Source organism: Electrona antarctica (assembly GCF_951216825.1).
Source record: "Electrona antarctica genome assembly, chromosome: 18".
Taxonomy (NCBI): Eukaryota; Metazoa; Chordata; class Actinopteri; order Myctophiformes; family Myctophidae; genus Electrona; species Electrona antarctica.
This window is the reverse complement of record NC_136799.1, coordinates 37,168,831-37,196,318: the sequence shown is the minus strand read 5'-3', so window position 1 is coordinate 37,196,318 and position 27,488 is coordinate 37,168,831. Positions and strand designations below refer to the sequence as shown.

Genomic DNA, 27,488 nt, shown 5'->3' with positions numbered 1-27,488 from the left:
CTCCATCACCTCTTATGCTGTGTAATGTGTTGACAGGCTCTGAATGAAGAAATAACACTAATACCATATGTCATATTAACCGTGTTTATTAAAACGGTTTTAGAATAACACAGATTGCTCCAGCACCTTCCTCTCTCCACTGCTGATCATGTCCAGCGCATGTAAGAATTAAGCAATATCGGCAAGTCAGCTGACGCGCAACGGGGTGTTTAAAATAATAATAATGTGTTTTATGTTTGACACATGCCGCATATAGACGCGTCACCATGGGAACCAATGTCGCCGTTGCCGACGGCTTTGTGCTTAACAATTTTGACAGCTAAGGCGATTGTGTCATAGCCGCCGTACTTCCGCCTAGCGTCGCCGACTCGCCATCCTGAAAACAGTCGTTGCTTAAAGTCCCTATTTATACTTCATTGTGCAACAGTATTGCGTGCAGAGAACAGCCGATCTACAAGCTCACATCGCGTCGCGGACGTGACTGTTGTGAGCTTAGAGGTCTGCGTGCGCGACACCATCGCGGGACGAAGCATAAATTATACTTGATCGGCTGCAGATGCGCGTGCAGCGGCTGCAGCCATGCACAAACAGGCTCTGCTGCTGTGATCATGAGCGCACCTCCCGTTCTTATGACAGCGAATGTAGGTGTGGTTTTGAGGACAACTGCTTTGAATTTCTATTATTGTTCACACACAACAGAAACCAATGGATTATATATTTCAAGAGTGAGAGATCACAATACAAATCCTAATCATTCTTCCTCCACACTGGAAGAAAAACTGCATCTGAAAGTTTGATTGGTGCATTTTTACACGTGAGTGCAGTTAGAACTTTTCTATTGCATCTTATGAGAGACAGGGTTCTTGTGCTGCCGGCCTGCGCGTGCATGCTGGTGCTTACACGTGTGACGTCGTCTGATAAGGCGTCTATAGAAATGGGAATAGATGGAGATCTAGCAAGCAGATTGTACACACTGCCCAGGTTGGCAGCCTGTATACTTGGGCCTGCAGTATCTTCATAAAAATAATATTAATATTAATAAAATGAAAAAAGGAAAAAGAACAGAGACTCCTTTTTTCCCCTTAACAACAAACTGACTACAAATGGAGATTTTTGAACGGATCACAACAACAGGGAATGTTCGCCTATATGACATGCCCAAAATGGGGACGCTTGGGCTCGTGTGGTTTAGACTCAGAGTGATTAGGTACATTTATGAGATTATGGACAGATACAAGGATGCGGGTCAGGCCTTGTGCATAATTACAACACAGTGTTGTAACTACTCACCAGGTGTTGCCAGATTTAGCGAGAGAAATAAGCAATCAGGTCTATTAAAATAAGCCCAAAATAAGCGACTAATACATGAGCACTATAAACCTATACACATCGGCCATTTTGTGAGCTTATAGATCTGCTATTTTCAAAGAAATCTAGTACTGGGGTCCCTGGCACAAAATGTTTTCAGATGGGGATACATGGACAAATACATATTCATTTGGGGGTCCTTGACATGAAAATGTTTATAAAATGACTTATTCAAACAGAATTAGGAAGGAATCCCAAATAAGCAACTACACTTTTAGAAACGAGCCCAAAACACTGCAACTACCAATATTTACAATACAAGCAACTTTATGGAAAAACAAACTCAACGTCGCTTATAATAAGCGGACATGGCAACACTGCTGTTCAGAGTCACCACCACTGAGCTTAAGCAGTTGTGGGCCGGGCTGTACACGCCTTAACTCCACCTCTGTGTTTACATTGCACAAAGGCAGAAGTGTTGCCATGTCCACTTATTATAAGTGACTTTGGGCTTGTTTTTATGTAAAGTTGCTTTGTGTGTGTTTATGTAAAGTGTAGTTGGTTATTTGGGCTATTTCCTAATGTTTTAATAATTGACCAGGGACCCCCACTCCCCCCCCCCATACTAGATTTGTGTTGTAAAAATGTTTCAAAAATATATTCTAAATTCTTCCTAAATTTCTTCAAGATTTTGTATTTAAATAACAGACCTACAAGCTCACAGCATGTCAAGGTTCCTATGTGTTGTGAGCTTGCAATTCAGCTATATGTTCAAATAGGCTATGTATTATGTTTAAAAGGCAAAAGGGCTCGCTTCTTTTGGGCTTGTTTGCGTAGACCTGGTTGCTTATTTCTCTCTCTAAATCTGTCAACACTGAAAGGCAGCAGCACGGCACCGAGTGTTCACCTGAGGAAGCCATTATGAGGAAGTGAACCATAGTAACCAGACACCTGTGGTGCCTTCCCCTTGTACCGTAGCTCCCTCCCAGGCAGGGTGGGATAGGGGCGGGCCCAGACCGGATCGACCAGTGAGACACGCACTTTATCCAACCTGAGAGAGAGAGGGGCTTTTCTCACTCACACACCCATTACAACAGAGAGAGTTGTCATGTACCTTGAGACACACTCACACACACACACACCCACATGCTTGGCAGTGGAAAAAGAGTCCCGGCTCTATATCGACACACAAGGAAGGACGCCTAACTTTATTGGAATTGCAAAGCACCCTTTTTGTGTTCATGAAAGTGTGGAAGTGGCTACTTCTCCCACGTTTCCCAGGGAGATTATTCTGTGTGAGACTCATGCCTCCAGCAACTTAAGTGAACAACGTGGCCTTTTTTTCCCAGGACGTCATTTGGAATCTCACTCAAAGGACAGTGAACTGAACTTTCTTTCCTTTTTCTTTTTTTACAATGTACAGTTAAAATGAGTTTGTATGTGAAGTGGTGAAAGTGTGGTACGGTGTATATATATGGTGTCTGCTTGTGTGTAGTTTAACAGGATTATAGGATAGTGTTGTTATAATTGGAGCCCTCCTGGAGAGCGTAAGACGAGCCAGGGGGGATTTGTCCTCACAAAGGCCTTTTGTTCCCGAGCAACGGTAAAAGTGGAACGGGGGCAGGTTGGATGGCTGGAGTTTGGGAGATACACCTTTTGTGACATTCTCAATGGACCCTCTGTGCAGGAATTGCTCCCTCGTCGTTGGAACCGACTCCATTAGCTCTTAGTGAATGTCACAGGTTAAGTAAAGATGGACGGTGTAAGTAATGGGTCAGACGGACGGGGGAGGCAGCCCCCAGGTTCCTTCCTGGACAAACTCTCCAATGTCTTCGTCTGGGAACGTTCCGCGTCGCCGGCGGCGAGAGGCCACCACACCGCCGTGCTGACGTCTTTCCGAACACTGTCCAACGAGCGGAGTTCTCCGTCCGAAGGTGATCAAAGTGCCAGGGATGGTATCAGCAGTGACACGTTCAGAGTGCCTGGAGATATGTCTGGAAACTGTGACAACGAGCAGAATGTTGAATCATGGGAGACGGAGTCCTGTGAGGAGGACCGAGGTGGAACATCAGGGGCCGTGACCGTCGACCCCGATCTGGTCCAGGTCACCATGGTGGAAATCTGTAGCGATACGGAAACGGAGGATGAGGAGGGGGCCCTCGGTAGTGAATCGGACACACTTGCCGAGACCGGCGGGCCCCTCCTCCACAAGGAGGACAGTGAGATACTAGGTCATGGTGTTGATAACTCGGGTCAGCTGACCTCCAGTCCAGTTATGTGTGACATTGATGAGCCGGGGGTCTACCAGCTGCCCGTGTTCAGAACGCACAGTCTGCTGGAGAGATCGCTGAAAGACGCATCTGTTCTTTACACGCACAAGTACGCCAGCAGAACGGACTCGGGGACAGACCCTGCGTTGCCGTTGTATGTTCCTCAGCAGAGCAAAAACTGTCGGCCCCATGCAAGTGCTGCTTCCACTGGGGCCGAGGAAGGAGAAACGATGGGGAAAGCGATGTCTAGAATTGGCCTTGGCTCTATGCGTCGAGGAGGAAACTCTTCTGTGCCTTCAACTGTTGATCTCTCCACCACATCTGGACTTCCAGACTTGGAGGATGCATCTAATGATGCTGCCACCACCTCACATTCAAAGGGGTCAGAGGGACAAAACAGGAGGCTGTTGATTGATGGACAAGAGCAGGAGGCTGTGGCTGAGATGCTAAATGAGAGGCCTTTCACAAACCAGGTCTCTACGCCACCTGATGATTCAGTTAAAGCCTGCTCCAGCTCACAGAAGCCTCCCGACACTGTTCATGATAAGACAAAGGACCTTTCAGAATCGAGCCAAACCACGTTGCTGTCCTGCTGTGTCCCTGGAGAGTGCCCAGCTGTCCGCGAGCCAAGTCCCATTCCTGACTCCCCACTGCAGAGCCAACGCCACACGCCTGCCTCCGAGAAGCCCGCGGACACAATGGCCTTGTCTGCCACCTCCGCTGCCTCACCCTCCTCCAGGGGCACGGCCCTCTCTCCGGCCCCCTCCTTCCAGCTGCCGGCGCTCTTCAGCGGGCTGCGGGTGCTGAGGAAGGGAGCGGTAGGCGAGGACAGGGAGACGCTAGCGGAGATCAAGCAGAATGAGAAGGACGCCGACCTGGCCCTGCTCAACCTCAAGAAGACGGTGAACAAAGGGAAAAGCTTCTTTCCCGAGCAGGTCACCGCCGCTCTGACAAAGAAACGGACTGAGCCCAGGGCAGTGACTGCTGAAACAAATGTTGCCACAGAAAGCCAAGATGGGACACAAAAGGCGGAGGACCATGGGCAGGATCCCCCTGCGGAACACAAACCCAAAGAGCCCGACAGCGGCAAGGAAGCGGTGATTGAGGAAGCGCCAGGAACAGAAATGACCGCATTGCCGTCCACCGTCACAAGGCGGACAGCCTCAGACATGGCCTATGAAACCTTCAAGAGTTTCTTTGGGCCAAAGGTGATTAAAAAGGAAACAACGGACCCTATGGACCTAGAGGCCGTGAAGAAGAAGATCAAAGGCGAGAAGGACCTGCTGAAGTCCATTTTCGAGAGAACTTCCAAATCTCCTGGAAGTGAGCCCAAAAGTCCCACAGAGGATAAAGTACGTGGTGACACAATTTGAAATCCCAAATTGATTCAATGCATAGCTTCTGTAATTGCATCTGTATTTTGTATTATAGTAGGAACATCATATCTCAGTTTTATCCCTGTTTCTGGTCAAACTGAATGAAATGCATCCATTTCCTCTGGGGAAATGTAGACTCTCTGAAAATGAGGGTGTTCTTTCCGGCATCTGTTTTTACTGGTTAAATATAGGTTAAATAAAACAAATACAAATAACATCTGTGTGTATTCCAGTGTCCATGCCAGTGTGTTTGTTTATAAGTGTGTGCACTATTTTCTGTCTTTCTTTCTGCTAGACGGAGTCTCCTGCGTCTCCTCTAGATACTGAGGACCGGACCCCAGGGCGTCTCCAGGCCGTCTGGCCCCCACCCAAGCCCAAGGATGAGGAGGAGAAGGTGGGGCTCAGGTACACGGAGGCAGGTGAGAACATGGAGCTCCGCACCCAAAGATAATTGCTTGAAGAGGCACTAATTGTACTCATTCCATTGCCCCATAGCATAACCTAGCATCTGTTTTTGTATTATTATGTGTTGTAGTTTTGTTAACAAGTAGAGAAACGCTGACATAACACTGGAACATCTCCTCCAGCCTACTTAAAAGGACATGTTTCACGCACAACATGTTTCACGCACTTTTTCCCATGCCCTCCTCACAATAGAGTGATAGGATTCAGCAAAAAAAAAAAAAAAACCCTGAGTCAGTGCTGATATGGCTATACTGTAGCAGGATGACCTTACACATATATTCCTTACTCCTTTCTTAGGCTGTGAACATGTGTGAGTATAGCATTGAGAAATATGTTGTGTTTCCTGTGTCGGCATTGGTGTTTATTTCCTTTTTGCCACGGTACACTGAAACAAATATAGGCCTTGAGCCTCCAGACGTGCTCAGCCGAAACTCTTAATCTGGCCGGCTAATTCAATAGGAGGGGTGACGAGCACCACAGTGCGACAGTCTGTGGCTGAGCTTCAGATGAAGCTGGGCGTAAGATATCCTTTAAATCCATTTAAAGCAGGAATCCAGGGTAGTGTCTGTCTACACACAGTCATGGTGCGGTCTGTGAAGTTTCATGAGATCACAGGATTATGTGCTTGGTTGGGATTTAGAAAGTTGTAGGGAATGAAGAAGAGTCTTGGCAAGGAAAACATGTCGGCCTTTTCTGTCTGCACTGTGTATGCATGCAGCCACGCACGCACGCACGCACGCACGCACGCACGCACGCACGCACGCACGCACGCACGCACACACACACACACACACACACACACACACACGTGGACTGTTTATAGGAGAGGTTTTTTATCTTGGTTTAAAGCAGTTAAATTAGCAGATAAATAGCCAGAGCGAAGGTCTTACCTGATGGTTTGACAGCTGTGTGTGCGCGTGTGCGTGTGTGCGTGTGCGCGTGCGTGTCCATATTCAACTCACGCTGGACAATTACCACCAGTGTACATAAAACTACATGTTTCAGAGTAAAGCGTATATCTTTCTCAGCAAAATACCAGTACCACACACAGTATTATTACCATGATGATGAATCAAATCAGTAATCTCAAAAGGCTTACAATGAGCTTCAAATATATTTTGTATCCTTTAATTAAGTGGGTTGACAAAGTCACAAATTCGTTAGCAAAATAGAAATTCAACATTTTGTCCCATGCCTGTCAAATATTTAGCGCTGTGGATTCTTTCACATACACAGATCTGTCACCTTTTTAAAATGTTTAGACATATATAACTTGTTATATGATATTGATTGTTCTGTACAGTATGTGTTGAAGAATGTTGTTGTACTGCAGGCACTGCACTTACAATTGCAAATCAAAACAGGTTGGTTGAGTTGGAGTGTAGCCCTTTTAATGTTACACGTGGGAAGTGATTTACCCTTCAGTAGTATCCTACGACTGAAGACAGAAATGTCTTCCATGTTGTTTGCTTACTAAGTGCTGTCAAACAAGTCTACGGAGCTATCTATGAAATCCAAGAAAAAGTTGAATCTGCAAACACAATTGTATAATATGTAGTGGGGGGTCCCTGCTCAGCTAAGGTGTCCTTGGGCTGGAAAACGTTGAAGAACCATGCTCTAGTGCAGGGGTTCTCAACGTTTTTGGCCGGGGACCCCCGAAAATGCTTTGGCAACGTCTCGGGACCCCCGCCCCGCCCCCTCCCGACCCCCAATATAAATTGACTGCTACAATAACCTTAAACCATTTTGGGCGGGAACCCCTTTTGGTGTTTTAAGCATTGTTATAATTTAGCTATTGAAAAATAGCAGATCTACAAGCTCATAGCGCGCCACATTATTTTAAATAATTTGGGGACCCCCTACAATAATTTGGCGACCCCCCGAGGGGTCGCGACCCACGGGTTGAGAACCCCTGCACTAGAGCAGTGGTTCCCAAATGTTTTAGCCTGTGACCCAAAAGAGAAATGTGATGTCTCCCCGGGACCCAAGCAGGTGAAAATAGATTAAAGGTATATTCAGTGATTTAACTTAACCCATTTTGACCTGAGATCAGATTCTAAAAATGTCTTCTACATCCTTACAGTTTTCTGAAAAAGCTATGTTTCTATGTCAGTCGTTCTTCGACTTTTCAAAAATAGCAGACCTACAAGCTCGTAGCGCGCCACTCGGTGGCGCGCTATGAGCTTGTAGATCTGCTATTTTTCAATAGCTAAAGCATAACATAACGCTAACACCAAAAGGGGTTTCACATCTTTTTTTGTTTTGTTGTGATAATCCTCCCTACTATAGAGTGTGCTGACCATATAAGGAGTTCCTCCCTGTCCCCAGTTAACCTCTGGGGGTCAATAAACCGTAAGTTTCGTTTTTGGCTAGGTGGCCCAGCCTTCTTCCAATCAGGATAGAGAGGGGCCTTCCGCCAATCATGATCGAGTGGGGGCGGGCCTTGGCGTGCGTGCTGCTGGCCTGTCGCATGTCCCCCCACTTGTTTTCCAAATCACTCAAATCACCCAAATCACTGAATCCTTTAAATTCAGAATTTATTTTGATTGTTTTAATTTTATTAATGATTTTTTTTCTTTGTAATGTATGAAAAAAGAAGGGAGATATTCGCTCGCAACACCCGGAAATCGGTCCGTGACCCACAATGGGGTCCCGACCCACTGTTTGGGATGCTCTAGTAGGTCCTATGAGAGTGTTGGAGCAGCCACTGTGTAGCTTCTTCTAACCGTGTGTTGTTCTTGATGTTCCATTCAGAGCACCAGGCTTCCCTCTTGCAGCTGAAGAGAGAATGCAAAGAAGAGGTGGAGAAGTTGCATGTAAGTGTTGTTCACACCTGAATTCAGCAAACTACACTACACAACAACTAACAGCAAACTACACTACACAACAACTAACAGCAAACTACACTACACAACAACTAACAGCAAACTACACTACACAACAACTAACAGCAAACTACACTACACAACAACTAACAGCAAACTACACTACACAACAACTAACCGCAAACTGCACTACACAACAACTAACAGCAAACTACACTACACAACAACTAACAGCAAACTACACTACACAACAACTAACAGCAAACTACACTACACAACAACTAACAGCAAACTACACTACACAACAACTAACAGCAAACTGCACTACACAACAACTAACAGCAAACTACACTACACAACAACTAACAGCAAACTACACTACACAACAACTAACAGCAAACTACACTACACAACAACTAACAGCAAACTGCACTACACAACAACTAACAGCAAACTACACTACACAACAACTAACAGCAAACTACACTACACAACAACTAACAGCAAACTACACTACACAACAACTAACAGCAAACTACACTACACAACAACTAACAGCAAACTACACTACACTACACAACAACTAACCGCAAACTACACTACACTACACAACAACTAACAGCAAACTACACTACACAACAACTAACAGCAAACTACACTACACAACAACTAACAGCAAACTACACTACACAACAACTAACAGCAAACTACACTACACAACAACTAACAGCAAACTGCACTACACAACAACTAACAGCAAACTGCACTACACAACAACTAACAGCAAACTACACTACACAACAACTAACAGCAAACTACACTACACAACAACTAACAGCAAACTACACTACACAACAACTAACAGCAAACTACACTACACAACAACTAACAGCAAACTACACTACACAACAACTAACAGCAAACTACACTACACAACAACTAACAGCAAACTACACTACACAACAACTAACAGCAAACTGCACTACACAACAACTAACAGCAAACTGCACTACACAACAACTAACAGCAAACTACACTACACAACAACTAACAGCAAACTACACTACACAACAACTAACAGCAAACTGCACTACACAACAACTAACAGCAAACTACACTACACAACAACTAACAGCAAACTACACTACACAACAACTAACAGCAAACTACACTACACAACAACTAACAGCAAACTACACTACACAACAACTAACAGTAAACTACACTACACAACAACTAACAGCAAACTACACTACACAACAACTAACAGCAAACTACACTACACAACAACTAACAGTAAACTACACTACACAACAACTAACAGCAAACTACACTACACAACAACTAACCGCAAACAACATCTGACACCTTTTGGATTAAAACCGATATGGATATGAGAGCTTCTACTGTCCCAGAAACATAATGTTAGATACTAGGGGGGGACCGTTTACAGAACGTGGGTTGCCTTTGTCTAGCAGGAAGTTCTACTGTAATTCTTGAAAAGTTACATTTAAAGCAGGAATCTAGGGTAGTGGATGACAAAATTGATTTACATGTCTTACATGTTCTTACATGTACATTATGAGGTCAACTAATCTTTCTAATGAAAAAGTTCCTTGTGGAAAATCAGCTTGAGTCACTGCAGTTTTCTTTAGCTGCACAAGATGGCGCTAAGTCAACATGAAATCCAAAGTCCCTGGTTAATTATAGATTCAAGTCCAATGTTGAGCAACCTGTCATTAGTTCTTACTGTCATACTCCATTACAGTGAGTACAGTAATGCTTTTCGGGTAGTTGTTATATGTAAAATGAAATATTTATATAAATTAGAAAAAGGGGTTGCACATCAACAATGGGTTTTCTCAGTGGAATTAATGAAAGTATGAATTAAAAATTACCACATCCAAAATTTCAAATCAATGGAGGACAAAGTACTCACATTTCCACTTTATTTTATTGGCACACACCAATAAAGGTTTGTTTATTAATACAATATAACTTAATACAATTGCGATGGTTGTATTTCGTCTCCCGCCTGCTCTTCTACTGAGACATTCAGATTGTGTGAAAGGTCTCCTAGACACAGGATCTGACACAAACTTTGACCTGATTGTCAAGATTAAATGTATCCCCCGTGCAAGCAGGCAGGCTCTGTTAGCTCAAAGGTAAAAATGGCAGAAGAAACAGGTTCAAATCCGGGATAGAAGCGGAAAGTTAAGTAGTGCTGCTTTAAGCTGCCAATGCTGTATTAACTCAAAAGTTTAAAAGTTTATCACAGGTCTCAGTTTGTTGTTTTCTCTCTCCTCCTCCAAATGATGATGTGTCCCAAGTCATGTCCACGCCAGACTGCAAAACATAGTGCTAACTGTATTGCAGAATAATTGCCGATGTTGAAATCCTTTTGAGTCTCGTATTAGAGACTATGGGGTTCTCAGTATTTGCCTTTGTCTGCTATGCAAATCACTGTCATTTATCGTTGACCCTTAAAATAAGCGGGTAATACAGACACTGACAAAGATGGAGAGATGGGGAGTTTAGTTTAGCCACGAGAAAGGATGCAACCAATTCACTTCTAAACTGACCACAAGTTAAAAAGGAACATATGTTAGATCCATTGCAAAAGCTTTTCCTTTTCTTCTCAGACGCAAATCAATACTTTCCTTTTGGGTGGATTTCTGTATTTCCCATTTTTCTTCATTGCTTGAAATGTCTGTTTAATAGGTTTTATTTATGGAAAGATCGGATGGAATCAAATTGTGATTTTTCTAAGAAGAGTTCCTGAAATGTCACTGATGCATTTTCATCTAAATGGTTCGTCAAGAAAATCTAAAATTGAAGCATAGTTTTTGGATGTTTTTGACATTTTTTTGTTTGCTTGTTTGTTTGTTTGTTTTTTCCTCTTGCTCCTTGCAGGCTGAATGTGAGCTCCGGATCTTCCAGCTTCGAGGGGAGCATGCCGTCGCCATGTCGCGGCTGGACGGAGTGACGGGCCAGATGGAGCTAAGAGACCAATGCGCGGCGGTGGCTGTGGAACCGGTGGGACAAGGTGTGCTGCAGCGCGAGGAGGCCTGCGTGTCCACCGTGGACCACCATCCTCCAAAGACCTACCGCAACGTGTGCGTCCAAACCGACCGGGACACCTTCGTCAAAACCCCGGAGGGCGAGCGCGGCGGCCACCCTGCTCAGAGCCCCGGCCAGAGCCCGCCGAAGAAACTCAACCTGGGAGGCAGAGCCGAGCTGGCCTCGGGGGCCCCTGGACCTTGCCCACCTCCTCCTCCTCCTCCTCCTCCTCCTCCTCCACTCCCAGGCCAGACCGGACCACCACCTCCGCCGCCTCCACCGCCTCCACCACCTCCCCCACCTCCCCCGTTGCCGTGCGGTGGAGGGGCACCACCCCCACCACCCCCACCTCCCCCACCTCTGCCAGGAGGTGGTCCTCCTCCTCCCCCCCCCACCCCCGCCTCCTCCCGGTCTGCTCGGAGCCGGGCCGCCTCCGCCTCCGCCCCCTCCGGGCGCCGGCCCTCCGCCGCCTCCCCCCATGATGGGGGGCTTCAGCTTCGGGATGGGCCAGAAGGTGGACCAGGCCCCGCGGAAGCCTGCCGTGGAGCCGGCCTGTCCCATGAAGCCCCTGTACTGGACCCGCATCCAGATTCCTCAGGACAATAAGTACGTATACCCGGTGGCGCCGACAACCAAAGCAAAGTTACTATATTTACCCAGGATAACTGGACTAAGCATCAGATACTTGTTTACAAGTATCTCATAGAACATTTCATGGTAGTGGTTCAATGCCTTGCTCAAGGGCACTTCAACCCTCATTCCATTACACCGGTGCTTTTCAACCCTTTTCATATCAAGGTCCGTTATTTACACGGCGTTTGAGCCACGGACCACCGTTTGATGAGATCTAGCCTCTCAGACCCAAGACTTAGAATATGTTGTTGTCGTGCGATTTTGTCCACAATTCCATGCTGTGTTGACGTGGTGCCATTAGGAGAGATAACAGGCAAACATTGATCAAAAGAACAATTCATCTCCATTCTCTAATTGTGTAGACTCATATCATCACTTGACCACCCACTGTGTGAGTCTGGCGTTCACTGTAGTTCTGCGTCTCATATTCTGAAGCATCAGACATTCATTCCTGTTGTTACAGTGTTGCTTCCCAGTTGAGATGCTCCGTAATGAAGCCGATTATCCAGGCCATTTACAGTGGCTGTGGTCTGTGCCTCTGAATGCCAGGGCCCTTTAGCTTTATAGCCTTGTATTTCCATGGCTGGATTAGTCGGGGGGGGGGGGGGAGTGGAGTTGTGGTTTGCACTCTAGCTGGTTTTGGCCAGCGTATGGAGAGAGAGAACCGTCTGGGCCACTAGCAGTTTCATGTGCTATAAATTTTACAGTAGAGGTGCAAGTTTAAGGGGCATTAAATGGGTCAGATGTTTAACTGTATCTGGATCAACGGTGTCATCTGCGTTAATGGTGTGAGGGTCTGGAGTTATGAGGGGGGAAACGCTGTAAGCCTTGAAATGATGCCAGGTGCACGAATGTAAGTCGAACGAGTGGTCGGCAGCGTAGCGCGCGGATCGACTTCCCGGGGAAGCTGCGTGAAGATGATGTAACGGGGGCTTTAGAAGCTTTAAATGTAATTGACCCCATTAAGACCTGCGGCTGATTCGACAAAATGTTATGTCTTCTAAATCCAAACAGTTTTCTGAAAAATGTATGTTTCTATGTCAGTGGTTCTCAAACAAGAGTGAAGGAGCCCCAAAATGATATGTATTTGGCCATGGACCCCCATCAAATTATGATATTCCAGTGACCACCAGAAGCAAAGATTTGAGTTCAAAACATGTAATGGGTTAAGGCATAATATAGCCGATTATAACATTTTCTTGCAAGCTAAACGTTCTTGGGGGGGGGGGGGGGGGGGGGTTATATAATTAACTTTCCGACCCAGGCAGCTGTCTCAAGAGACGGTCCATTTCATGGAGCTACAGTATTTACCTCCCTGTTGAAGGCAAGGCAGTGACAAATGACGTGGGGGATTGTAGGACAGTATCATTAAGTCTTCAGCAGAAAGCCTTTTGGCTGCTCCAGATAAATACTTTTCAGTTTTCACCACTGCGATAGGAGGCCAACAACAAATAGAGACAATTGGACTAACTTCACACTAATTGAGTGAGTTGATTGCTGTGGTATTTAAGCCCCGGTAAAACCTCCAGCTCGTCTCGTTAGTCGTAAAAAAATGCTTTCTCTAGTGTAGACTGACCTGCCAAAAACTGAACTTATGACAGGTCAGTGGAGGGAAGAGTAAACAGAGTTATAACAGTGATGATAAGTGCGTGCGTGCGTGCGTGCGTGCGTGCGTGCGTGCGTGCGTGCGTGCGTGCGTGTGTGTGGGTGCTTGCGGTTCTAACTATGCTTTAGGTTCTCACCATGTGTCCGGGGTCCTTGAGGGGGTCCCAGTGAGTCCCCAGTTAAATGATTGAAAGTTATGAACCAAATGTATCCCTTACAGCTCGGTATCTCCAAGAGTGTACGTATGGAATCAAATGGACCCTTAACACGGCTCCATTGTATTCCATCTGTGCACTTTCAGTATTAAATTCATGCATACAGGATTTGACGGTGTGTAAAATTGTATCAAATTGTATCCGTGGTTCAATCGATATATCAAACTGTGCGTCGTCGAAATCTAAACGGTGGACAAGCGGTGCTTTGGATATGTGCTGATTCATGGTCACTGTCTCCTCCTACGGGGTTATGGGTTGTGGCAGTGGCAGTGGTGAGAGGCGCTAGGTACTGGTAGGTTATGGGTTGTGACAGTGGTGAGAGGCACTAGGTACTGGTAGGTTATGGGTAGTGGCAGTGACAGTGGTGAGAGGCACTAGGTACTGGTAGGTTATGGGTAGTGGCAGTGACAGTGGTGAGAGGCACTAGGTACTGGTAGGTTATGGGTAGTGGCAGTGGTGAGAGGTGCTAGGTACTGGTAGGTTATGGGTTGTGGCAGTGGTGAGAGGTGCTAGGTACTGGTAGGTTTATGGGCTGTGGCAGTGGTGAGAGGCGCTAGGTACTGGTAGGTTATGGGTTGTGACAGTGGTGAGAGGCACTAGGTACTGGTAGGTTATGGGTTGTGGCAGTGGTGAGATGCGCTAGGTACTGGTAGGTTATGGGTTGTGACAGTGGTGAGAGGCGCTAGGTACTGGTAGGTTATGGGTTGTGGCAGTGGTGAGAGGCACTAGGTACTGGTAGGTTATGGGTAGTGGCAGTGACAGTGGTGAGAGGCGCTAGGTACTGGTAGGTTATGGGTTGTGACAGTGGTGAGAGGTGCTAGGTACTGGTAGGTTATGGGTTGTGGCAGTGACAGTGGTGAGAGGCGCTAGGTACTGGTATGTTATGGGTTGTGGCAGTGGTGAGAGGCACTAGGTACTGGTAGGTTATGGGTAGTGGCAGTGACAGTGGTGAGAGGCGCTAGGTACTGGTATGTTATGGGTTGTGGCAGTGGTGAGAGGCGCTAGGTACTGGTAGGTTATGGGTTGTGGCAGTGGTGAGAGGTGCTATGTACTGGTAGGTTATGGGTTGTGGCAGTGGTGAGAGGCGCTAGGTACTGGTAGGTTATGGGCAGTAGCAGTGGTGAGAGGCGCTAGGTACTGGTAGGTTATGGGTAGTGGCAGTAGCAGTGGTGAGAGGTGCTAGGTACTGGTAGGTTATGGGTAGTGGCAGTAGCAGTGGTGAGAGGCGCTAGGTACTGGTAGGTTATGGGTAGTGGCAGTAGCAGTGGTGAGAGGTGCTAGGTACTGGTAGGTTATGGGTAGTGGCAGTAGCAGTGGTGAGAGGTGCTAGGTACTGGTGGGTTATGGGTAGTGGCAGTAGCAGTGGTGAGAGGCGCTAGGTACTGGTAGGTTATGGGTAGTGGCAGTAGCAGTGGTGAGAGGTGCTAGGTACTGGTAGGTTATGGGTAGTGGCAGTAGCAGTGGTGAGAGGTGCTAGGTACTGGTAGGTTATGGGTAGTGGCAGTAGCAGTGGTGAGAGGCGCTAGGTACTGGTAGGTTATGGGTAGTGGCAGTAGCAGTGGTGAGAGGCGCTAGGTACTGGTAGGTTATGGGTTGTGGCAGTGGTGAGAGGCGCTAGGTACTGGTAGCAGAGCCACGCTGAACCCTGTGATCCCAACGTCTTAGCGCTCGTCCCCCCGCATGCAGCTTCTGTTTGCTTTCACCAGGTTGCCAAGCAACGGCCCAAACACAGCATTCGCTCCCATCGTCTTCCTCGTTTGCCTGTAAAAGCTCCTTTATTGCAGAAACGATCCCATCGCCATGAATCCAGCACCCTCGGAAACAATGCGAATGTTTATTTTTTTAATCGTCTTTTGCTAGCACATATTAGGTTATTTATCCGTTATCCGTTTATTTTATTTATTCAAGTGCAGAGCCCCGACTGGCTTTGGAATTCTCTATCTCAGTTTGTGTCATGCAGGGAAAAAGGAAAATTGAGATAAACATATAGAAGCAGAATAAGCCTGAAATAAACAACTATATTTTGTAGATAATTCCTGGCAGAAACCAAATTTGACACGAGTAGTATTTTCACTTTGTGCCAAGCAGCCTGATCTGGCCACGGCCATAACGACCTGGTCATTGTGGCCTTTTATGCCTTTTATTCGCGTTGTGGTTTCATAAAAAAGAGGCGCTAGGTACTGGTAGGTTATTCCCTCCCCCAAAGGAAGTAAAGAAAAATAAGCAAAAATAGCTGATCTACAAGCTCACGACATAATGGCATCATTGCTTGTAGATGGGCTATTTTCGCTAAGTATAGGGCCTAACCCATTTTGGGCGGGAACCCCTTTTGGTGTTAGCAATACATTATGTTATGCCTTAGCTATTGAAAAATAGCAGATCTACAAGCTACGAGCTTGTAGGTCTGCTATTTTTGAAAAATCGTGTCAGGATGTAGAAGACATTTTTAGAATCTGATCTCAGGTCAAAATGGCTTAAGTTAAGTGTGAAGTGTCTGTCTGATTCCAGCAACAACACACTATGGGGAGCCCTGGAGGAGGCAGTCATCGTCAACACCACAGAGTTCGAAGATCTCTTCTCCAAGGCCACGCTGCAGCCCAAGAAGAAGCCATTGTCCGACACCTACGAGAAAAAAGCTAAAACCAAGAAGGTATGTTTGGTGTTGAACCTCTGACTCCTCAACGCTTTCTGCTATTTGGCTGCGTTCTACCGCTTGTTTGAGATTGTTCTGTGGCAAGTGATGAGGAGGTGCAGCATGACATTCCGTGTGGGAAAATGTCTGAACTTTAAAATGTGTCAAGTGATGACACATGCTTTACCTGAAGTTTTTTTTTATGGAGGGACAGACAGTAGGCTGACAGGAAATGGGGAGAGAGATGGGGGGAAGACATGCAGTAAGGGCCGTCGGGATCGGGAGTCGAACCCGCGGCACACTGCCAGACTGGATTACCAGCCAAGGTGCCTGGACCGCTGAGCCATGGCCCAGGCCTACCTGAAGCTTTTTAAGTGTTTTTTTTCTTTTTTGAGTGCCGTCGTCCGTCATGTGGAGTCATAAATCAAAACGAGAAAACAAAGGGATGCCTGGAAGAAATGGAGTCTTATTCTCTTGTGTTCCACACCGTAGTTGCCAAGTTCCCAGGTTTTTGTGCTGGGTCAACCCAGGCTATTGGGGTTATAATGAGTTCACGTCTCCTTGGCTTATTTTGAAAGTCAATCCAACCCGGTTGTTCTGGTTTCATTTCAGCAGGAGCTTCACAATCAAGCTGGATTTCTCTGCCCTTATGAACCGGTACTCTAAAGTCAAAGGCAAAAAACGGCACCGGCCTCGCTTGGCTTTTTGTGTGCACTGCATGTTTGTGTAGCGTGTTGTGTGTGTGTTACCATGTATTCCATCACTCTAATCATAAACTACAGTGAGTTCTGAGTTTGTGAGCTACGTTTTGAACTGGACGTGTCGTTGGACATGTTTAGTTTAGTTTATCCCATTTTGGGCGGGAACCCCTTTTGGTGTTTTAAACATTAACGTTATAATTTAGCTATTGAAAAATAGCAGATCTACAAGCTCATAGCGCGCCACCGAGTGGCGCGCTACGAGCTTGTAGGTCTGCTATTTTTGAAAAATCGTGAAAATATTTATTTCAGAAAACTGGAGGATTTAGAAGATTTTTTTTAAAATTTTGAGGTCAGGCATGAATGGGTTAATTCAGTCCTTTTTTCTTTGGACAAACAGTGTTAGTACAGTACATAACAATAAGGGAATTTAGAACGGTCCTACATGTCAATGTTGCAACTCTGCACTTCTGCTGCAGCCAGAATGCTGTGTCAGCAGCAGCATCCTGGCTGCCCCCCCCCCCCCCCCCCCCCCCGTCGCCGTGGTCCTTGCAGTGGCGTCCAAGCAGTTAAAAATCGGCCACAGGCCCAGACTGTCCCCTCTAGATCCATACCCTATTCTGATCAATCCGCTACGGCTCCAGTCCACTCCACAGGGCCTCCTTCTGTGTGTGTGTGTGTGTGTGTGTGTGTGTGTGTGTGTGTGTGTGTGTGTGTGTGTGTGTGTGTGTGTGTGTGTGTGTGTGTGTGTGTGTGTGTGTGTGTGTGTGTGTGTGTGTGTGTGTGTGTGTGTGTGTGTGTGTGTGTGTGTGTGTGTGTGTGTGTGTGTGTGTGTGTGTGTGTGTGTGTGTGTGTGTGTGTGTGTGTGGTGCACGTGCGTATTCTTCCTCCCTTTGCCTCCGTCCCTGGAACCCTCTCTATCCACTCTGGTCACTCTGAAGCTGTCCAACATTCGATCCAACTCAACTAGGCCACAACCAGACACCAGTCCTGCCAACTGTCTCCTGTCTAGACCTGACATCATCATCAGAGTCCTGTAATGTTAACCCCATTTAAAGACTAATCCACAAAAAACATGTGCAGAATACAATAATTTGAGCATTTGAATTTGCCTCGGTGGTGTTTTGTGGTCCTAGATATAACCAGCTCATTGGCTCTTGTGGTTAGAGTGTCCGAACTGAGACTGAGAGGTCAGGGTTCGATCCCTGGCCTGGTCATACCAAATGCCTCCCTGTTTGGCACTCAGCATCAAGGGTTATATTGGGGGTAAGTCCCTGCGACATACTAGCGTCATGTCCAGGGGGCGTACTTGTACATCATGTCCAGGGGGTGTACTTGTACATCAAGCTGCTTACTTACTGTGATCTGATAAGCACAGTGAAGCTCTGATATGCATGTTGAGGTGTGATCCTGGGCGTGCAGATTCTAGACTCGTGATGATCAGATGATCTTTGTTTGGGGACCAGCGAGATGAGTTGCAGTCCAACTCTGTGATTACACAGGGAGACAGCGCTGTGTGAGTGAACGTGCCTCTCCTCGCAGCACGCTTGGCAGTCCAGCAGCACATCTCAAAGGTTGGCTAAACAAAAGTTACTTGTTTAGATTTCCATCTTTTATCCCTAAAAGTTTATGCTCGCACGGAGAGAGAAATCGTCTGAATCATCGACCGATGATGGCTTCCCAGAAGCTTGACTATAGTTGAATAGCTTGGGGGGGGATGACCCATGCAGAGTTGATAAGCAATTAATGATGGAGAATAGATGGATTGAAGTAGATATATGATGGATGGATATAGATTTGCTTTCATCTAGGCAGTCTTTTTTTTCTGCCTTTTTTGATAGGTTGGAAGTAATCTGACAGGAAACGGGGAGAGAGATGGGGGGGAAGACACGCGGCAAAGGCCGTCGGGATCGGGAGTCGAACCTGCGGCACGCCGTCAGGCTGGCTCAGCAGCCCAGACAGTTGAGCTAACCGTCCGGGCCCATCCAGGCAGTTTTGAGTCTTAAGCTAGTAAGAGGAAAGTCACACATCCATTACCATTACAGCTGAAGGTGAACAGACAGACTGTTGTGCAATGTGCACAGAAAGAAAACTGCTGGCACGCTGCTGGGCTCCGGTTTAGAACTGATTTATTGCACCAAATGGGTGTTGGGAGTGGCGTTTCTGAGTGTTGTATAAGGGCGTGTAATGGCTGGATGAATGGATGGATGGACTCAAGTCTGAGTCTGATATAGAGTGTGTGTGTGTGTAAGCCCGAAATGTCACTCCGACACCTATCCAGTGCAAACCCAACCCGTTACAAACTAGAGCCCAAAAGTGAGTGAGCCGTTTACTTCCAGATTTGAGTCCACAACCACATGATGCATCCTATTCTGGGCGAACATTAGTCGAAAATAATTCAGCAGAAATAGCAGATCTACAACCTCAGATCTGGGCTTGTAGATCTGCCATTTTCGCTGAGAGAGGTTTGGTGATTGGTAGATTTGGTATCAAGGAAAAAAAGGAGGGTGCCAAGTATAGATCCCTGGGGGACCCCGATCAACAAAGTATTAGGGTGTAAGTTAAGTCTTGTTGGAGGAGGCAATGAGACAATGTTTTACCTTACTTTGCAGTATCTGACCATGCAGCCAGTGGTCTGCCTCCCTCTCTCCCTCCCCGTACCACTGATATCAATCCGTGTGCACACACACGCGCACACACACACACACACACACACGCACACGCACACGCACACACAGCCTCATGTCTCTGTTGGCCAGATTGAATATACACTGTCATCATCACATGGTAGCTCCATGCAAGTATTTCTAGTGAAACTTGTGTGCTTCCCTATTATTAGCTAATACACATTAGCATTAGCAGTGTTGTGCTGGGTTTGTACCATGCAAGGCACCAACCTGCTCATCGGGTGAAATTAGGGGTTCAGTGTCTTGCTCAAGAACGCTCCGATGCTAATCCAGAGCCAAAATCTCGGCCACTCGCTCACTCACTCTCGATCACTCCAGCATGGCAAATTACGGTGAAATTGGTGACCTGTCGAAATATGTGAACATCTTGTTGAGTGTGGACTTCAGTTCACACAACTTACATAGAGGTCTTTAAAAACATGGCCTGAATACTGTTGGGTTGAACTCTGCTAATGAACAAACTGCAAGGATTTACATTCAGACACTGACATTATTATGTGACGTCTACACACGATTGTCACATATTTCAACAGATCACCAATTTCACTGTAACACCACAATGCTGGAGTGAGCGAGTGTGAGTGAGCAAGTGTGAGTGGCCGAGATTTGGGGTATTGGAATTTGGCTTATGGGACTGAACTGGGAACCTTCTATGTCCCAAGCGGACGCTCTAGCTTCTGAGCCCCTTCAAGTAATACATGTATAATAATAATACAAGCACACACACACACGCACGCACGTACGCACGCACGCACACACGCACACACACTCACGTGTGTGATGACAGTACATGCCTATACAAGCCCCGATGCACTTGTACGGAAAGTGTTGCCAGATCGTTGCCACCACCAGAGCCCAGGGCTCCAGCCCAACGAGGGGAGACGAGCTGACGAGGATGGAATGCGTGTGTACATTATGTATATCGGCCGTTTCCACCGCATTCCGACGGCTCCCAATAATGTTTAGAGACGTTCCGGTTAAGGGAGTGAGGAGGGTGCCGGGAGGGGTGCCAAACATTCGTTGCCTACGTGAGCGTGAGTAAATCTTTATCACATGTGCCACGCCACAAAATCAAAGCACTTGTTTACTCTGGAGCCGTTTCTGTCAGTTGATTACCATATCAAAGGTAACAGAGAACGAGACGAGAATGCTCTCTCTCTCTCTCTCTCTCTCTCTCTCTCTCTCTCTCTCTCTCTCTCTCAGTGGTACACACGGTAATTGCAGGCATGTGGCTTCACTCCGCTGACAGGGGGGCAACTGTGGGGGACCGTGCAGCGGAGCGTAGAGGATGCGCGTGTCGGTGCATTCGGGGCGGGAGGATAAGGGGGTGGGGGGGACAGAGAGGAAAGAAGGGATGGAGGGGGGGGGGGGAGGGCAGAGAGGAAAGGAGGGATGGAGAGATGAAGAGGAGGATGACGAGAAGAGATGAGGAAATCAACAGAGATGTGGGGGCTGTTGTTGGGAATAACACACACGTGGTCACTCATGCATTCATGGAAGGGTATAGCTTGGCACTGTGTGTGCATGCAGGTCAATTACTGTGCGCGCATTCGCCGGCAACGTGCTAAACATTGCGCAGCAGTTTCCTCCACTTCCCCATAAATCAAATCCATATCAAGTTTATTTTTCATGGATCTCCTTAAACAAACCGTGTCTCTAACTGCTTTAGAATCATGGCTCTTCGGGAGTGACTTATGAACTATCATAGCTGGTTTATTGGAGTCATATTTGGAGCTTTGGCCCGGGACACCCCAGGGTGGGTGTGTGAGATTAACCACTGAAACCCTCTATACTTACCGTATAATACTTAGTTGACTGGGGTTGGCTGTTTTTTTCTTGTTCCCTCTACATCAATCTTTTTGCAGAAAAGACACAATCCACAATCTCACCAACCAGGGGGTTGGTTGTGAGCTTGTAAAGTGACTATTTTCAGCAAATGATGCTCACAGAATAGGGATGCTTGAGTTAGTTCAAGTGGTTAAGTCTCGCTGGTGTGAAGATGGACAGACAGCACATTTTCTACTCGTCCATGGCTGTCTAAATGATCCGCCACCCTACCTAACATCTGCCACCTGGCGCGCCTCAAATGGTGGCACTTCTTGGGGTCGGCAGTGGCTCAGTAGGCAGAGCAGCCATCTGGGAACCCACATTTCCGGTTTGATACCGGCTCCTTTTCGCTGTATGTCAAAGTGTCCTTGAGCAAGTCACTGAACCCTACTGCTCCCGATGAGAGTGAGTGAGTGAGTGAGTGAGTGAGTGAGTGAGTGAGTGAGTGAGTGAGTGAGTGAGTGAGTGAGTGAGTGAGTGAGTGTGTGTGTGTGTGTGTGTGTGTGTGTGTGTGTGTGTGTGTGTGTGTGTGTGTGTGTGTGTGTGTGTGTGTGTGTGTGTGTGTGTGTGTGTGTGTGTGTGTGTGTGTGTGAATGTAACGGACATTGTAAAGCGTAACGGTGCTAATAAAGACAAATCTAATTTTCTTTATCTTCTCTACACTATGAGAGCTGTCTTTACGTCTTTGTGTTCTAGCCAATATCTGTGTGTGTGGGAGGGGGGGGGGGGGGGGGCAGTTTTGTTGTTGTCCACAGGGGGGTGCTGTTACCTGTTGATGACATGACGACAACAGCAGCATCAGCGTGGCATGGCAGCAGGGAACGCTCCCCTCTCTCTCTCTCTCTCTCGCCGCTGTCCTTGCTTTGCGTGTCAAGCGGCCGGCCTCGGTTGTCTTTTCTCATTAAGTTAACTGTTTGGGCTAATTGGCGAGTTCTGGAGCCACAGCGAGCGGGAAGGGTTCCCGGGACGCTTTTAGTGTGGCCCGTCCAAAGTCCTTAATTAGTCCGTTAAGACCTGGAACGCATCTGTGTCACCTTGGCTTTTAACCATAATTTAAAACTTTAGCTCATAAAAAATAGCAGATATACACGAGCTTGTAGCTACTGCTATTTTTGAAAGAATCATGAAAACGTGAACAAATCTTTGAATATATATTCTTTCACAGCGAACGTTTTTAACTCAAATCTTTGCTTCGGGGGGGTACCCGGAACAACATATTTTCATATTTTCAGATGGGGCTCGGCAGCCGATTACAGATAATGTTTGGGACCACTGATATAGAAACATAGATTTTTCAGAAAGCTGTCATGATTTAGATTAGAAGTGTGTGTATAATCTGGTCTCAGGTCTCGATGGGTTAGAGGTGTTGGGAAAAGCCCGGCGCTTTGTGCCGCTCTACTCAAGTCCACCCCGAGTGGGAGATTCCCAGTGATCCAGAGTAATGGACTCTGCGAGCAGCATGGCACCCACTAACGTGACTGTAACGCAATACCCACTTCTAAAGAACTCCTGCTCTCCACTTCCCAGTGTCCAGCCCCGGTAGCCGGCCCACGCCGTAATACCTAATGAAGAAGCCTGACACATTAACTTTTAGAGCGGGGCTTTACCTTGCCAAAACTCTCTGTGGCTTTATGGCTAATTCAGTCATAAGTAATTGTGACCATGTGTAGGCACAAATAAAAATCCTGTGAATTTATAGTTTGTTATAAAAAGGCCTGCTTCTTTTTGCCTTACTCTTCTAAGAGTGTCCTTTTATGGTGCTATTTCTGCCTTTGTACTTTCACTGCGGCTTGATATTTTCTGATTATATCACACACATGCTCTTTCGGGAAGTGTGTGTCTGCTGTGTGTGTGTGCGCGTGTTTGCGTATGTGTTTGTCTACTGTGTGTGTGTGTGTGCGTGTGCACGTGTGTGTTTTCTGGAACCTCTGCCCGGCGTGCCTGATAAAACTTGACAAAATGCCTCCTAGTCCCATGTGTGTGCACGTGCTTGTGTGCTTTGCGTCACCCCGGCGGGGTTATGACAGTGTGTGTTGATGAGTGTGGTGGTCAGAGACAGAAACACACAGACACAGTGAGGCAGTAGACTGGACTGAACATCTCCCCCAGTCGTCCATCAACTGCAGTCCTCCACGCAGTCAGTCAGTGTGGGACGTGATGGGACTGATCGTCACCCTGGCCCTTCAGAGCAGAGCAGTCAGTCAGTGTGGGACGTGATGGGACTGATCGTCACCCTGGCCCTTCAGAGCAGAGCAGTCAGTCAGTGTGGGACGTGATGGGACTGATCGTCACCCTGGCCCTTCAGTCAGTCAGTGTGGGACGTGATGGGACTGATCGTCACCCTGGCCCTTCAGAGCAGAGCAGAGCTCTTAATATTCACTTTTCACGTCGCCGCTCAGGGAATAGAATGATGTAGATGGGAGAATTATTTAAAATTAAATACATTAATAATAATAATAATAATAATAATAATAATAATTGTAATAATATTAATAATAACAACAATACAATTTCAAGTCTGTGAAATAGTTCACAGTCAAAATAATTTCTAACGTTGATAAAGTTTCTTTTTTTTTTTAGATATGAGACGTATAGTTTCTTTCCCTCTTTTCTTTAAAGAGGAAATGTTACTAGTAATTTACAGAACCAATAGTAGGACTATTTATTTTAAGCTTACTGTACACGTTGTATTAGTATAGTCTTACACAGGGGTTCTCAACATTTTTGGCTGCGGACCGCCGAAAATGCTTTGGCCATGTCTCGCGACCCCCGCCCCGCCCCCCTCCCCACCACCAATACAAACTGACCGCTACAGTAACCTTAGAGAAAATACATCATAAATATATACTGAAACCAGATATAATCATTAAGGAAGGTTTATGCATGCAATATGTGTACTATGAAAACTCTACATTTCCATTGTCCAGCCATTCAGTTGCAAAAAAGTTTTTTTTTGTTGTTTTTTTTAAATAATTTTGGGACGCCCCAAAATATTTTCGGGACCCCCGCCGAGGGGTCGCGACCCCCCAGGTTGAGAACCCCTGGTCTTACACATAATTTCAGTTCTCATCAATAGAAACTAAGCCTGTTTTGTTTGTTTAAATCCTAAACCGACTAAATGAATCTAATCAAACCTTTTCCCTTGTGCTTCCTTCCTCTGTGGTGGTAGATCATCAAGCTGTTGGATGGGAAGCGATCCCAGAATGTGGGCATCCTCATCTCCAGCCTGCACCTGGAGATGAAGGACATCCAGACAGGTGAGGGTTAAACCATGTTTGTCTGTTTCTCCCAGTGGTGGAAAAAGTACTCGCATGTAAAAGTATCAATGCTGCAATGTAGAAGTAGGCTCTACTCTGGAGTAAAAGTCTGGAGTTAAAGTACAAAGATATCGGTATCAAAATCCACCTAAAGTACCAAAAGGTAAAAATACTCATTGTGCAAAATGTTCTATTTCAAGTTTTGCATAAAAATGCATACAAATATTGTGGAAATAGCCGATCTACAAGCCGACAATGCGTCGCGATTTCCACAATATTTTTATGCATTTTTATGCAAAACTTGAAATAGAACATTTTGCACAATGAGTATTTTTACCTTTTGGTACTTTAGGTGGATTTTGATACCGATATCTTTGTACTTTAACTCCAGACTTTTACAAATGTCCAAAATGTATATCCGGTAGGCCGAATTGGGTAATGTATGTTTTGTAATAATAATCAAAATCTACAAAGTAACTAAAGTTTTCAAATAATTATAGTGGAGTAAAAGTAACATTTTTGCCTCTGAGATGTAGTGGACTATAGAAGTTAAAGTACTGGAATTTATAAAAACTAAAGTAAAATCATAATAATAAAAAGTACAGTACCTAAGTAGATGTACTTTCCACCACTGTGTTTCTCTTACACAAACTGTTTGGCACGACGGCACGGTGCCATATCATTTAGATCTGTTTCTAGGAAGCGGCTCCTATTTAGGGTTTAACGGTTATAAATGTAATTTACAGTCCCATTAAACAATAAATTAGGAATGACTTGTGATGAAATGCAGATGAAGAAGGTTGTATTTGGGAGATAACAAGATATTAAACGATTAGGACCGGGAAAGCATCTGTGTCAGTTTAGATTTTTAGCTAAAAAAGCATTATTTTATACTTTGGGGCTATTCAAAAAATAGTAGATATACAAGCTCATAGAGCGCCACTTCGTGCCGATTTTAGATTTTTGAAAAATCATGAGCATTTTGTGCAAATCTTTAACTCAAACCTTTGCTCCTGGGAGTCCCTAGAATAAAACATTTTGAGATACATATAATGTTTGGGATCCTTGACATGAAACAGTTTGAGCTCCACTGATATAGCAACACACACTTTTCAGACAGGATTAGGATTTGGAAGACATTCATTTTGTAGAATCGGCCTCAGGTCTTAATGGGTTAAACATCGCAGCAGCAAATTATTCCCTGCCTGCGGACCGCCTCTAATTTGCAACTATCCACTTTTACGGATGAATTGGTGTTTCAAAAGTGGAACATGGACGTTCTCCCAGTTTCACTGGTGAGAAAAGGAAATGCCTGCATTTGTCAAAATGTGAGAGCAACATCGGAATAAAATTGACCTTTCAGCACTTCTGCCACTTTGGCAGAAATCTTTCCTGCGCTGGTTAAAATCAATTCAGCAATGTCCCAGACAGTGAGCATGAACAGTGGATGAAGGAACTGCGAGCAGTGGTTCCATGCTTGTGTGATTGTGTGGAAAGTGCAGACGTTTACGTGCGTATAATGGGCCTCTGTGCGCGTAAACACATAGTGTGTGTGTGTGTGTGTGTGTGTGTGTGTGTGTGTGTGTGTGTGTGGGGGGGGGGGGGGGGGCAGCTCAGGCAGACTCATTATGCAGAATGTCCCATTTCACAAGTTCAAAATACAACTATTTAGAAAATTGCAGATCTGGAAATGTAGCGGAGTAGAAGTAAAAGTACTGGAAATTGGAAATACTCAAGTAAAGTACAAATACCTCAACATTGTAGTTAACTACAGTAGTTAAGTAAAAGTACACAGTTACTTTCCACCACTGCAGGCGGAGAGAGAGAGAGAGAGAGAGCGCCTGCCGCCTGCTAGTCTGAGCACGCGGCCGGCGGATCTGTTTATTGTAGCTAGTGACGGTTTCCACATCAAGCCTAATGGGAGCGACACCCCGCTAATGATCTGAGCGGGTTTAAATCCAACAGACACTGCTGCCGCCACATAAAAATCACCTCAAACATGGCCCGAGCAACGACGACATGCCAGGACCAGGCCGCCCCGTTTTGGTTTGGACATTTCCCCACTTTCCCTGTTCTCGTTCCCTTGCCTCCTCGTCTCCTCGGCCCTTTGCGTCCGCGTATAGGAGAGGCCCAATAAAACGGCTGCTCTCTCCCAGCGTGAGGCTGCTTCCTAGCACCTTAATGGGAGGTGTAGGTGAAGTGGACAGTTTGAATGTGACAATGCAGCAGCGCCGGCCTTAATAAGCACTTCTAAAGCACTTCTAAGGGCCTCGGTCCCCCCCGGTACCCTCGGTCCCCCCCGGTACCTGGCCCGGCCCGGCCTGCCCCCCCGGCCTCGGTCCCCCCCGGTACCTGGCCCGGCCTGCCTGCCCGCCTGGCCTTTGTTGCCAAATTAAAAGGACATGGGACATGTAATGTAATTAGAGCCACTAGGGAGCAAAACCAGGGAAGGTAGAAAAGGTTGAAGCGGGGGGGAGGGCTGACTGACGGAGGGGTGGGGGCCTCAAGGGCCACCATGGTTCAAGGGCGAACAGCGGCTCTCCCCCACACTTCCAATTCTCCACACACACACACGCACACACAAACGCGCGCGCACACATGCACAAAAACAAATACACACACCTACTTTA

At 46.3% G+C, this 27,488-nt stretch overlaps 1 protein-coding gene across 1 annotated transcript in view; it reads left to right on the top strand.

The window, feature by feature from the left end:
* The first annotated feature begins 2,424 nt into the window (after window positions 1-2,424).
* Window positions 2,425-27,488, top strand: part of LOC306941631 (formin) — an 80,423-nt gene continuing 55,359 nt past the window's right edge. The window contains 7 exon segments of the mRNA XM_079527187.1: window positions 2,425-4,930; window positions 5,250-5,373; window positions 8,174-8,235; window positions 11,158-11,693; window positions 11,695-11,910; window positions 16,266-16,407; window positions 24,771-24,858. Coding sequence (XP_079383313.1) covers window positions 3,062-4,930; window positions 5,250-5,373; window positions 8,174-8,235; window positions 11,158-11,693; window positions 11,695-11,910; window positions 16,266-16,407; window positions 24,771-24,858 — 3,037 coding nt within the window. The 5' untranslated portion in view covers window positions 2,425-3,061.